Source organism: Pleurodeles waltl, chromosome 6 (genome assembly GCF_031143425.1).
Source record: "Pleurodeles waltl isolate 20211129_DDA chromosome 6, aPleWal1.hap1.20221129, whole genome shotgun sequence".
NCBI lineage: Eukaryota > Metazoa > Chordata > Amphibia > Caudata > Salamandridae > Pleurodeles > Pleurodeles waltl.
Window position 1 is genome coordinate 1565008536 of NC_090445.1, and position 13686 is coordinate 1565022221.

General features: G+C 44.2%; 1 protein-coding gene across 1 annotated transcript in view; it reads left to right on the plus strand.

Moving 5' to 3' along the window:
• The window catches only part of LOC138301137 (zinc finger protein ZIC 2-A-like), a 75358-nt gene extending 62041 nt beyond the window's left edge, over window positions 1-13317 (plus strand). The window contains exon 4 of the mRNA XM_069241279.1: window positions 11530-13317. Within this exon, the coding sequence (XP_069097380.1) occupies window positions 11530-12707 (1178 nt within the window). The 3' untranslated portion in view covers window positions 12708-13317. The remainder of the gene's footprint in view (window positions 1-11529) is intronic.
• Window positions 13318-13686: the final 369 nt, after the last annotated feature.

Sequence of the window (13686 nt, forward strand, 5' to 3'; positions counted from 1 at the left end):
TGCCTGTCACCTGAGCACAGCGAAGACACCTGCGAGGCCTGTCGTGCGTTCCGGTCCCGAAAAACACTCCGAGACCGTCGAGCCAGAAGACTTCAAATGGCGTCCGCACCGACAGCCCGACGGGAGTTCGAGGAACAGGAAGAGGAAGGTACCTTCTCGATCCAAGACTCAGACTCCGAAGGATTCGACGATACACAAACCGTGAGTAAGACGTCGAAAACCACACAAAGAAACATTTACAAGGCCCAGGGGACGCCACTGCCACCAGGCCATGGCTCAACCCATAAAATCGGTGACCGACCGTCGGCACCGAAAAAGGCCCAAACGGTGCCGAGATCGTCCGACTCCGGTCGAGACACCGGCACGCAGCCTTCTCGGGACCGAGAAAGTGCTGGAGACAAGCCTCGACACCGAGATGCCGGTGTGGACACGGCTCGACGCCGAGACAGCGGCACCGAAACAGATCGACGCCGAGAGGTTTCGGCCCCGAAAAGAAAAAAAGTCACCTCGGAGCCGAAAAAACACGCAGACAAAGTTTCCACGCCGAAACAAACTGCAAGCGACCCAGCTTCAGGCTCTTATACAGAAGAGCACTCGCTAACCTCCCAAATGCAGAAGCATAGGTTTGAGGAAGAGCTACAAGCAACTGATGCGGACCATACGCAAAAGCGTATCTTCATTCAGCAGGGGACAGGAAAAATAAGCACCCTTCCCCCCATTAGGAGAAAGAGAAGGTTGGAGTTCCAGACGGAACAAGCACCACAACCAAAAGTGGTGAAAAGAGTTACACCACCACCCTCTCCTCCGCCCGTGATTAACGTTTCACCAGCACAAACGCCATCACACTCCCCAGCTCACACCACCATGAGCCAGGGTGACCAAGACCAGGACGCATGGGACCTATACGACGCCCCAGTGTCAGATAACAGCCCAGAGGCATACCCTACAAAACCATCTCCACCAGAAGACAGCACCGCGTACTCTCAGGTGGTGGCTAGAGCAGCACAATTTCACAACGTAAGCCTCCACTCAGAACAGGTCGAGGATGATTTCTTGTTCAACACACTCTCCTCCACCCACAGCTCCTACCAAAGCCTGCCTATGCTCCCTGGTATGCTCCGGCACGCAAAAGACATATTTAAGGACCCGGTCAAAAGTAGGGCAATCACACCAAGGGTGGAAAAAAAGTATAAGCCGCCTCCTACGGACCCGGCTTTCATCACAACACAGCTGCCACCAGACTCTGTTGTTGTAGGAGCAGCTAGGAAAAGGGCCAACTCTCACACATCTGGAGATGCACCACCCCCAGATAAAGAAAGCCGCAAGTTTGATGCAGCTGGTAAACGAGTCGCAGCACAAGCTGCAAACCAGTGGCGCATCGCGAACTCCCAGGCACTACTTGCGCGCTATGACAGAGCCCACTGGGACGAGATGCAACATCTCATTGAACATCTGCCCAAAGACTTCCAAAATAGGGCAAAACAAGTGGTTGAGGAGGGACAGGCCATCTCCAACAACCAGATCCGCTCCTCCATGGACGCTGCAGATACAGCTGCACGGACAATTAATACATCTGTAACTATCAGAAGGCATGCATGGCTCCGAACGTCTGGATTTAAACCAGAGATTCAACAAGCAGTTCTCAATATGCCTTTTAATGAAAAAGAACTGTTCGGTCCAGAAGTGGACACAGCGATTGAGAAACTCAAAAAAGATACGGACACTGCCAAAGCCATGGGCGCACTCTACTCCCCGCAGAGCAGAGGGAATTACAGCTCATTCCGTAAAACGCCCTTTCGAGGGGGGTTTCGGGGTCAAAGCACACAAGCCAGCACCTCACAAGCCACACCGTCCAGTTACCAAGGACAGTATAGAGGAGGTTTTCGGGGACAATATAGAGGAGGGCAATTCCCTAGAAATAGAGGAAGATTCCAAAGCCCCAAAACCCCTACTACTAAACAGTGACTCACATGTCACTCACCCCCTCCACACAACACCAGTGGGGGGACGAATAGGTCATTATTACACAGCATGGGAAAAAATCACTACAGACACTTGGGTTCTAGCAATTATCCAACATGGTTACTGCATAGAATTTCTACAGTTCCCTCCAAACATACCACCAAAAGCACAAAATTTAACAACACACCATTCCAATCTCCTAGAGATAGAAGTGCAGGCACTATTGCAAAAGAATGCAATCGAATTAGTGCCAAACACACAAATAAACACAGGAGTTTACTCACTGTACTTTCTGATACCAAAGAAGGACAAAACACTGAGACCAATCCTAGACCTCAGAGTAGTCAACACTTTCATCAAATCAGACCACTTCCACATGGTCACACTACAAGAAGTATTGCCATTGCTAAAGCTGCACGACTACATGGCAACTTTAGACCTCAAGGATGCTTATTTCCATATACCAATACACCCATCGCACAGGAAATACCTAAGGTTTGTATTCAAAGGAATACATTACCAATTCAAGGTACTGCCTTTCGGATTAACAACCGCACCAAGAGTCTTTACCAAATGTCTAGCGGTAGTCGCTGCACACATCAGAAGGCAGCAAATACATGTGTTCCCATATCTAGACGACTGGCTAATCAAGGCCCATTCGTTAATAGAGTGCTCAAATCACACAAATCATATCATACAAACCCTCTTCAAACTAGGGTTCACCGTCAATTTCACAAAATCAAAAATTCTGCCACGCAAGGTACAACAATACCTGGGAGCCATAATAGACACATCAAAAGGAGTAGCCACTCCAAGTCCACAAAGAATTCAAAATTTCAACACCATCATACAACGCATGTATCCAACACAAAAAATACAAGCAAAGATGGTATTACAACTCCTAGGCATGATGTCATCATGCATAGCCATTGTCCCAAACGCAAGACTGCACATGAGGCCCTTACAACAATGCCTAGCATCACAGTGGTCTCAAGCACAGGGTCACCTTCTAGATCTGGTGTTAATAGACCGCCAAACTTACCTCTCGCTTCTCTGGTGGAACAACATAAATTTAAACAAGGGGCGGCCTTTCCAAGACCCAGTGCCACAATACGTAATAACAACAGATGCTTCCATGACAGGGTGGGGAGCACACCTCGATCAACACAGCATACAAGGACAATGGAACGTACATCAAACAAAACTGCATATCAATCACCTAGAACTTCTTGCAGTTTTTCAAGCACTAAAAGCTTTCCAACCAATAATAGTTCACAAATACATTCTCGTCAAAACAGACAACATGACAACAATGTATTATCTAAACAAGCAGGGAGGGACGCACTCCACGCAGTTAAGCCTGTTAGCACAAAAAATTTGGCATTGGGCAATTCACAACCAAATTCGCCTAATTGCACAGTTTATACCAGGGATACAAAATCAACTCGCAGACAATCTCTCTCGAGATCACCAACAGGTCCACGAATGGGAAATTCACCCCCAAATACTGAACACTTATTTCAAACTCTGGGGAACACCTCAGATAGACTTGTTTGCGACAAGGGAGAACGCAAAATGCCAAAACTTCGCATCCAGATACCCACACAAACAATCCCAAGGCAATGCCCTATGGATGAACTGGTCAGGGATATTTGCTTACGCTTTTCCTCCTCTCCCTCTCCTTCCTTACCTGGTAAACAAACTCAGTCAAAGCAAACTCAAACTCATATTGATAGCACCAACTTGGGCAAGGCAACCCTGGTACACAACGCTGCTAGACCTATCAGTGGTACCCTGCATCAAATTGCCCAACAGGCCAGATCTGTTGACACAGCACAACCAAAAGATCAGACACCCAGATCCAGCATCGCTGAATCTAGCAATCTGGCTCCTGAAATCCTAGAATTCGGGCACTTACAACTTACCCAAGAATGTATGGAAGTCATAAAACAAGCAAGAAGGCCATCCACCAGGCACTGCTATGCAAGTAAATGGAAGAGGTTTGTTTGCTACTGCCATATTAATCAAATACAACCATTACACACAACTCCAGAACATGTAGTGGGTTACTTGCTTCACTTACAAAAATCTAACCTAGCTTTCTCTTCCATTAAGATTCACCTTGCAGCAATATCTGCATACCTGCAGACTACCTATTCAACTTCCCTATATAAAATACCAGTCATTAAAGCATTCATGGAGGGCCTTAGGAGAATTATACCACCAAGAACACTACCTGTTCCTTCATGGAACCTAAATGTTGTCCTAACTAGACTTATGGGTCCACCATTTGAACCCATGCACTCCTGCGACATACAGTTCCTAACCTGGAAGGTGGCATTTCTCATCGCCATTACTTCCCTGAGAAGAGTAAGCGAGATTCAGGCGTTTACTATACAGGAACCTTTTATACAACTACACAAAAATAAAGTCGTCCTAAGGACCAATCCTAAATTTTTGCCAAAGGTTATTTCACCGTTCCATCTAAATCAAACAGTGGAACTTCCGGTGTTCTTTCCACAGCCAGATACCGTAGCCGAAAGGGCACTACATACATTAGATGTCAAAAGAGCATTAATGTATTACATTGACAGAACAAAGAACATCAGAAAGACTAAACAACTCTTTATTGCATTTCAAAAACCTCATGCAGGAAACCCAATTTCAAAACAAGGTATAGCCAGATGGATAGTTAAATGCATCCAAATCTGCTACCTTAAAGCTAAACGACAGCTGCCCATTACACCAAAGGCACACTCAACCAGAAAGAAAGGTGCTACCATGGCCTTTCTAGGAAACATCCCAATGCAAGAAATATGTAAGGCAGCCACATGGTCTACGCCTCACACATTCACCAAGCACTACTGTGTAGACGTGTTATCCGCACAACAAGCCACAGTAGGTCAAGCTGTATTAAGGACATTATTTCAGACTACTTCCACTCCTACAGGCTGATCCACCGCTTTTGGGGAAATAACTGCTTACTAGTCTATTGCAGAACATGCGTATCTACAGCGACAGATGCCATCGAACTGAAAATGTCACTTACCCAGTGTACATCTGTTCGTGGCATCAGTCGCAGTAGATTCGCATGTGCCCACCCGCCTCCCCGGGAGCCTGTAGCAGTTTGGAAGTTACCTTCAATTATTTATATATGTATCATCTCAACCTTAAATAAGTGCATACTTAGTCACTCCATTGCATGGGCACTATTACTACAATTCAACTCCTACCTCACCCTCTGCGGGGAAAAACAATCGAAGATGGAGTCGACGCCCATGCGCAATGGAGACAAAAGGAGGAGTCACTCGGTCCCGTGACTCGAAAGACTTCTTCGAAGAAAAACAACTTGTAACACTCCGGCCCAACACCAGATGGCGAGCTATTGCAGAACATGCGAATCTACTGCGACTGATGCCACGAACAGATGTACACTGGGTAAGTGACATTTTCATTATCACTCAAAGGGGAAGCCAATGGACATAAGAGACAGAGTGGGTCCCTGGTGAACGATGGAGCTGACCGGCCCGGGACTAATTGAATGGCTGTTGCAGTGCTACATCACGCTGAAGAGGGAGGGAGATCCCCCTGAACCCCTGACAACCCAAAAGACACATCAGTCCTTTGGGCTCTGAGGGCTAGAAGGTGGCCCAGTGAGCTGGATAAACACAAAGGTGCCCCTGGGGTAGAAACAGTCGGCAGCGAAGCGTTCTCCCTCCCCTCCCTGCAGCAAGGGGTGCAGAGAGAGGCAAACTAACAAGAATCTAGGGTGCATCAGGTTTATAATGGAAACATCACTGGTGGGCCGGGTACCTAATAGACACCAAGCATCAGCTTTGGTGTCCCTCCAGCTCCGGCTCTGAGACTACTTCTTCCAGACTGCCCAAAAAGCCTGCAGGGCTAATTGGGAAAAAACCAACTGGCCACAGGGGAGTAGTCTTGAAACGGGTCCCTCTAATAGAGGGACACAAAACAGACAAACCAGCTAGACTGGACTCACTGAAACAGGAACTCAAGGCACTTGAAAGGTCACCGTCTGGAAGGACAGTGCAGACACTAGACATTCTCTTGAACTCAAACAACGTGAGTACAGAGATGAAGCAACAGAAGCTGCCCTCTCAAGTAATAGAGCAACGCACCATCAAGTCTATGAAGTTGGTGATAAAGCTGGCAAACTGCTGGCCTGGCTAGACAAAAAGAAGCAAGCAAGCTGCTGAGCACTGGAAGTGCAGTCACAAGAGGGAGAACTGGGATCAACAGGGAGTGGGGGAACCTTTTGTCACCTACTATGCCCAGTTATACTCCCCTGTGGTCCCCACCATTGCAGAGGACTCACGAGTTCCTAGCAGACATTGAAATGCCGACCTTGTCTGCCCAGGATATGGCAATCCTCGAGGAGATTGCACAAGAAGAAGTTATTCCAACAACGATGCGAGAGCTAACCTCGGGTAAGGTGGTCGGCTACAACGGGTACCGATTGAGCTACACAAACCACTAAGCCAGAAAAAGGCCCCAATTCTCTTGAAGACATTTGTAGAGAGTCATCAATTTTGTGCGCTACCTGGAGACCAACTCCGGGCAGCCATAGTTGTTATCCAAAGGAGGGGATGCTGCCTGAGGACTATGCATCTTATAGGCCAATATCTCTCCTCCGTGGCTGAAGTCCTGGCCACTCTCCTCATCAACGTGATCTCTGGTCTGATACACCCAGATCAATCGGGCTTCATGCTCCACCATAATACCACACTAAACCTGAGGTGCCTTCATAACGTGCTGCGCAGTATTCTCCTTAGACGCACGCATGGTATTTGACAAGGTTGAATGGGCGTACCTGTTTGAAGTTCTGGCTAAAATGGGCTTGGGCCTAAGCTTTATCAAGTGGGTGTGACTTCTATATACTGATCCCCTTGAACAGGTGAGGGCCAGCAGGGGAACATCACCGTCTTCCAACTGCTTTGTGGTATTCGGCAGGGCTGCCCCCTATCACTTTCGATATATGCACTCGCATTGGAACCTTTGACGGCCTGGGGAAAGGCAGGACCCATTGGTCCGGAGCCTGCAATGGACTAAACAGTGGGAAGATAGAATCTCCCTACTGGGGAACAACATCCTACTTTATGTGACTGATCCTGAGCTTACACTAGCCAGGTTAATGCAGATCTTTCATATCTTTGGTCACCACTCAATATACATGATACAGTGGAAGGAATCCCAAATGTACAACCTGCAAGGAGGACCATCACGATTGCCACCCAATTGTGATGCAGTACTGGTTGCTGAGGCCTTCTGCTACCTCGGGCTTTATATCACAATGAACCCAATGATATTTTTGCAACAGAAACCTGGTGCCGCCTCTGTAAAGATTAAGGTGAGATGTCTAACATTAGAGATCCCTCCCAATGACCCTGCTGGGCTGCCCTGTTTAAAATGATGTCCCTGCCCCTTTTTTTCAATATAGTTTGCAAATCACACACTACACATTTCACAGATCATACTTTGAAGTCATAGAGAGTCAGATCGGAACACTATTATGGGATTATGGCCCAGCATGAACTGCACAACACAGAAAAGCGAGGGCTTGCTACGATGGTGGTGTTGCTGGACTTCTAAAAGCACTACTGGGTGGCACAGATATCCACTGTCAACAGCTGGATCTTTGGAACACCTGAGGAACCAGCCTACCAAAAGGACACACTGTTACTGTAGCTGGGGCGTTATCTCAGGGCCCTTTATGGATCTTCCAGGTGCTTGAAACTCAAGGGATAGACAGCGCTGGTGGTTGATATTTGGCAGACAGTCACATGAATCTTCGGTTGGAAGGGGAGAATCACACAAGACGCACACCTCTGGGATACAGCTGCACTAGGAATATTAAGACTCCTCCCGGGCTTTGATAAGCAGGACCTAATAGGCATCTCCAGGTTGGGTGATCTATGGCAACAGGGTGACGTCTTCCCCTTTACTGACTTAAAGCAAGACTACAGGATGACGCCTATCGAGATATATTACTACCTGCAGGCCAGGCAAGCACTCTGGGCGGGGCTGCCGAGGACTATGGTACTGCCAGAGTCTTCTCCACTGGAGGACAGACTACTTGACAACTACATGCCAGGGAGTTCTATATTATTGACATACAAGAAAATGCTCCACAACACACATGAAGCTCTGACACACCTGTGTACGCTGGCCCATGATTTGGAGGATCTCGAGGATGACAACTGGCAGGGAGCCACGTCCTCCCCTAGGAGGTGAACCATATGGTCAGGTTTTCACCTAGTGCAACTAAAAATCCTCCACCATTCATACTACTCCCCGACCACTTTGTTCAAGATGGGTAGGACAACAAGTGTCAGCTTTAGACGGGGTTGTGGCCATGTGGATACCTTTTACCACACGATTTGGAAGTGTCCAAAAATACAGGGCTTTTAGGAGGTGATAATTGAGAGTCTGAGCAGGGCGTGCGGATCGGCCGTCACTCTGACAGGGAAATGGTTGCTCTTGAATGTTTGGGAGGGAACAGACCTGATACAAACAGAGTATAAATGGTTAAATTGGGGATGGTCATGGCCAAACAAAACATTGCCAAAATGTGGGGAGCAAGTGCCCCAGTCAGACATTTGGAAACACGACATGGACTGGTGCTTGCTGGCCAAAAAGGTCGTATATATGAAGGCTGGTACACGCTGGCCAAAAAAGTCATATATGAGGGCTGGGGATGACCTAAAAAATGGGTCAAAATTTTGAGACACTGGAATGACATCAGAGGTAATATTTGTATCACCCGGACACAGTTGCTGCCTGTGGGCAGTGGGAGACTCATTATGCATTGGTGAGAGAGAATCAAACAGAGAGGTGGGGTGGTAGGGGGAAGAAGGGGTTTTAAAGTATTTAGCTGTGTGATGCCTTGGCTTTTAACGGTGCTGTATTTTGTATTGTTCCATTTACTGAAATCAATAAAAAATAATTATAAAAAATCATAACTGTTGATTACATTAATTTGTGTGAAATATATGTAGTACTGATGTACTAAAGATTTGCTCTGTAAGCAGGTGAAAGGGATAGTTAATTGTTACAAAAACTTACCAAATACATATGTATTGGTGTACCATTACTGGATGGATCATAAAGGAAAATAAAATATTAATTTAACTGTATAGTAAAGGCATCCAGTCAAAAAAGACAATAATACTTTCAGAAGAAGATTGTTAAAATAATGACATTCATGGAAAAAGACAGTGATTTTGATTTATAGGTGTTTGCTTTAAATTCTCTATGCCCTATAGTGATGAAAATGTTAAAATTGATATCTAATGCCACACTGTCTTGATGTCAATGCTGGGATGGGGTTATCATATGTATAATCAGGATGGAGAGAACTTTATGCGGTAGGCTCCTTCATTAAGTAGTTACAGAAACAACAAATGCTTTCCTGGGTCTTGGGAGAATATTGCTCCTGGTACATAAAGATTTATTTATTTATGGTATTTATTATGCACACCATCATACCCCAGTGCTAGACCTTAGTAACATAACGCCATAGAATACAAAGACCATTGAAGTGGAAACGACCAAGACTTCAACATTTTTCGAAACGTTAGCAGATCTGAAGTCAGGTCAAAAATTGAGAGGCAGGGTTTTCCAGCATGAAGCTGCCAAAAAGTTAAAGGAGCGGCCACCTGTTCTGGATTTCCTCATTTTCCTGCTAAGTAATGTAATAAAATGTTTAGAATAGTGGAGAACGCATGCAATTCGGTCACCCAAAGTTGCGGGACTGATGTCATAGAGCGCTTAATCTGTGTAAGAGCATAGCTTGAAACTGGCTTTCTTGCAAACAGGAAGCCAGAGAAGGGAATTCATCCAGACGGTGGCCAAACTCCTACTGATACAATTACAATTCAATCTTGCTGCTACTTTTTGAAAAGTTTAGAGGTGCATGAATGAGTAGTCAGCCATTCCTAGATACAATGCATTGCCATAATCTATCCTACCCATAATCAATGCTTGTACAACATTCCTCTGCCCCACTACAGGGATCCACCAAAATAGCCAGTGCAGCGTATGTGGGAGTTCAAAACAACTCCCTCACACCTGATCATGCATAGAGAGAATCATCCATTAAAAAAGCCAAAATTCTTAGCAACTTTCTTTGGTATAAAGTACTTGCTTTACATTCATAAGTTAATCTGACTCCTTGATTACACAGTAAATTGTTCTGCATGTATTTATCAATTGATCTATAAGACTGGGCTGAGGAACAGTATATAATTGCCCATGAGCCCTTCCTAGCTAGAACTAAATAGCTCAATTCAGATAATATTTTAACGCTCTATGCAGTAAAGCAGAAATACAGATTTGAAAGGGCAGTCAATGTATGTATCATTTGTACACTGTTGTTAGAATTTAGTAAACTTGATTACTCCCTCTGTGTAGAAAACATGCTAAATTTTGAAATTCCTTAGAGCCTATTGGCTTTGGTTATTTAAATGCATACAGATATCTTGATAAGGTTATGTGAGCTGTCCAAAATAATTGGTTTTTTTTTAAATGATCTCCCACAAAGCTCTATTGTAGCCCTACCTTTATTTTGTATTTGATGTGTTGATTTAGCTGGTTATTTGAGGATCACAAAGGGTTTTTCACCAGAGATAGTGTAAAGACTGGCCACTGCTTGTGTATGCAGATGCTTTAGTACTGTTGGACTCAGAAGAGGGAAACTAGAAATGGCAAAGAGTTTTTTGACTTTCTTCTGCTGTTTGAACAAAACTTAAAAAGTGCAACTCATAGAGAATACTGGTTTCACTTTCTGTTTTTTGCCTGGCAATTGAGTAAGACTTCATTTTGCAGGCTTGGGGAAAGAAGCTCTAAAGGTCTTCAGAAAGTCAATGAAGTTAAGGTGGCTATCCCTAACATCATTACGGTAGAATCAGGCTTGTTTTGCAATTGGAGATCTTAAAGCATTCAAAAAGACCACCCATTTATTATGAAAGAACTGTTTGGGAGTAGAGGGAATGGTTACCAGTGAGACTAGATACAGGTATGATGGGGGTACCTTGTAAAGTGTTGAGTGCATATATCAAGGGTTTGTCAAGATCATATGTCAAGGATCTGGAACAACATCCATCAGGACTGCTCCAACACTGCACCATCTAAGAAAAGAGGTGAAGACACCTCTTTAAATACACGTTTATCGAAATACATTAATGGTCCACAACTTACCTTCTCCTGTTAATCGTTGACTTTATGCTTGTTTTTGACTATGTACAATGCTTCACTGATTTAATGCTAGGTTCATGCATACAAATGCAATACACATGTTCATACATATTTTAAATTGCTTTGTCAAATAGATTTTGTAAGTAAATACATCAATGTATTACTAAAAAACCTGAATATGCAGTTAGTATACCTGGTGTGTTGGGACTTGGTGAGGATGCTGAGAAAATTGTTCCAATGAATAGTAACACAAATTTTGTGCAATGTGTTCCTTAATTCAGTTATGAGTTCTAAGCAAGAGATTTATTTCATACCATTAATATTCACTGTCTAAATTATCTTTCAACCCAACAGAATTAAGAGCCACAATCAAAAGTGAGAAGAGTGATGATGATGATAAATGCACAGAAGAACTCAGACTGCAGCCTCCAAAGATATTTCACAAAAAAAAGAAAAAACAGGTTTTCCATGCTCTGGACCTAAGCCTAAGGTCAAAACATTGGGACAGTGGCACGGCCTGTCACACAGTGTCGGAAAAAGATGCCAAAAGCACAAGCAGCTCTCTTGAAGGAAATCAAATGTGTGCTAAATATGTCAAACATTACAGCCAAAGTTCAACAAATGATATGTCCTGTAAAAGCCCACTTGAAGAGAAATCTAACGATAAAAGTGGAAAAAGCATCAACGGGCCATTCGCTATTTGGAAAAATAATAGTGCACATTTCAGAGATCAAATGCATAATTATGGATATTTCTATGGAGACTCAACTCAATTGTTACATCCTATGTTCTACCAAAGAAACCACACAGAGGAACAGCTGTATATATGCTGTGAATGTGGAGAAAGCTTTAGTTCTAAATCGACACACATAACCTGTCCAACACCACACTCAGAAAAGAGTGTAGCAACGAATGAGGTGTACCATGACCATGGATCTCCCTTCTACTACATGCGTGAGCCCATGAAGCAAAGACTCATTTGTAGGTGGATTGAGCCTGAGCAGCCGGTCAGCTCTAACAGAACCTGCAGAAACTCTTTCAGTTCCCTGGAAGAGTTAGTCACACACGTCATTGAAGAGCACATCAGGGGACCTGATGCAGCCAGCTTCGTTTGCTTCTGGAATGAATGTGTGCGAAATGGGAAGCCTTTCAAAGCCAGATATAAGCTTGTGAACCACATCCGCGTCCACACAGGTGAAAAACCATTCCACTGCCTCTTCCCTGGCTGCCGGAAAGTTTTTGCCAGACAAGAGAACCTAAAGATACACAAAAGAACACACACAGGTGAAAAACCCTTTAAATGCGATTTCACAGACTGCGGCAGGCAGTTTGCAAACTCCAGCGACCGCAAAAAGCACATGCATGTGCATACATTAAGCAAGCCATATGTGTGCAAAATGTGTGATAAATGCTATACTCATCCAAGTTCCCTCAGAAAACACATGCTTTCCCACAGCTTATCACCGGATAGATGTCCACGTTCCCTGCATACAGACAGGGACGAAGAGACTTCAACTCCTGAGCCGGAATAGCAACGTTAAAACTTTAAAAGCATGTATTTAAGCGATCCACTGACATGAAACAGTTGCTGGGGTCCCTCGATTTTTGACAGTCCAGTTTAGTGTTTGGAGAGTCTAATTAAAAAAGAAATTCTGAAAGGTTCAGAATATTAGCCACGTTGTGTTCCAGGATTCCTTCTCTAGTCCTACCTGTTTAGAGTTCATAGTGCAAATTATTAGAAAAGGACTGTCATGGTACGGGGAGAACTTAGGACGCTCAGCTTAGAGAGAGTAAGACAAATCCGAAACATTAGACTGTAAAGACTGTGGAGAATCACTTGTTAGGTAAACACCCATAAATCGGATGGAATTAACCCATTCTTCACAGGTACATTGTGTCCCCCTAGGGTCACTTATCCATGTTGGGTCTGCTTAATTCAAACATAGTTGGGGGGAAAAAAATATTCCATTCTTGTTTGAGCTGGTTATTTACCTACCCAAGTTTGTAAATATGTTTTGATTTTAGGGTTTGAGACCAGAGACATGCATATGTTAAAACAGTTGCAGCATATATTTGTGTTTACTTTTTTTACTGTCTTACATTATGCCATAAAAACAACAATAAATATAAAAATATACGAACCATGATATCTCCAGGCTTTGTAATCAAAATCGCACACGACAGTGTAAAAAAAACAAGAATTCGTGAAAGATCTAATGCCGAGTGCAAGTTTTCTATCGAAACTCAAAAAAACAGAAGCAAATAGGATTACTAAATCAAGAACACCTGTAAAAAATATCGTCCCGCGAACGTGTTTACAGGGGGATTTTAATGTGAGCTATGATGCAATGAGAATGGAGATCAGCATCAAAATATTTATAATTCTGTGATTAGGCAAAACCAAATAGTACTGTGATCCATTTCTTGCAAATGTATGGGTGCCAGGCCTTAAAGGTACCGTGAAGCCTCAGTCAGCCAGATGCTAGCCCACCCCCAGATTTTAAGTCTAGT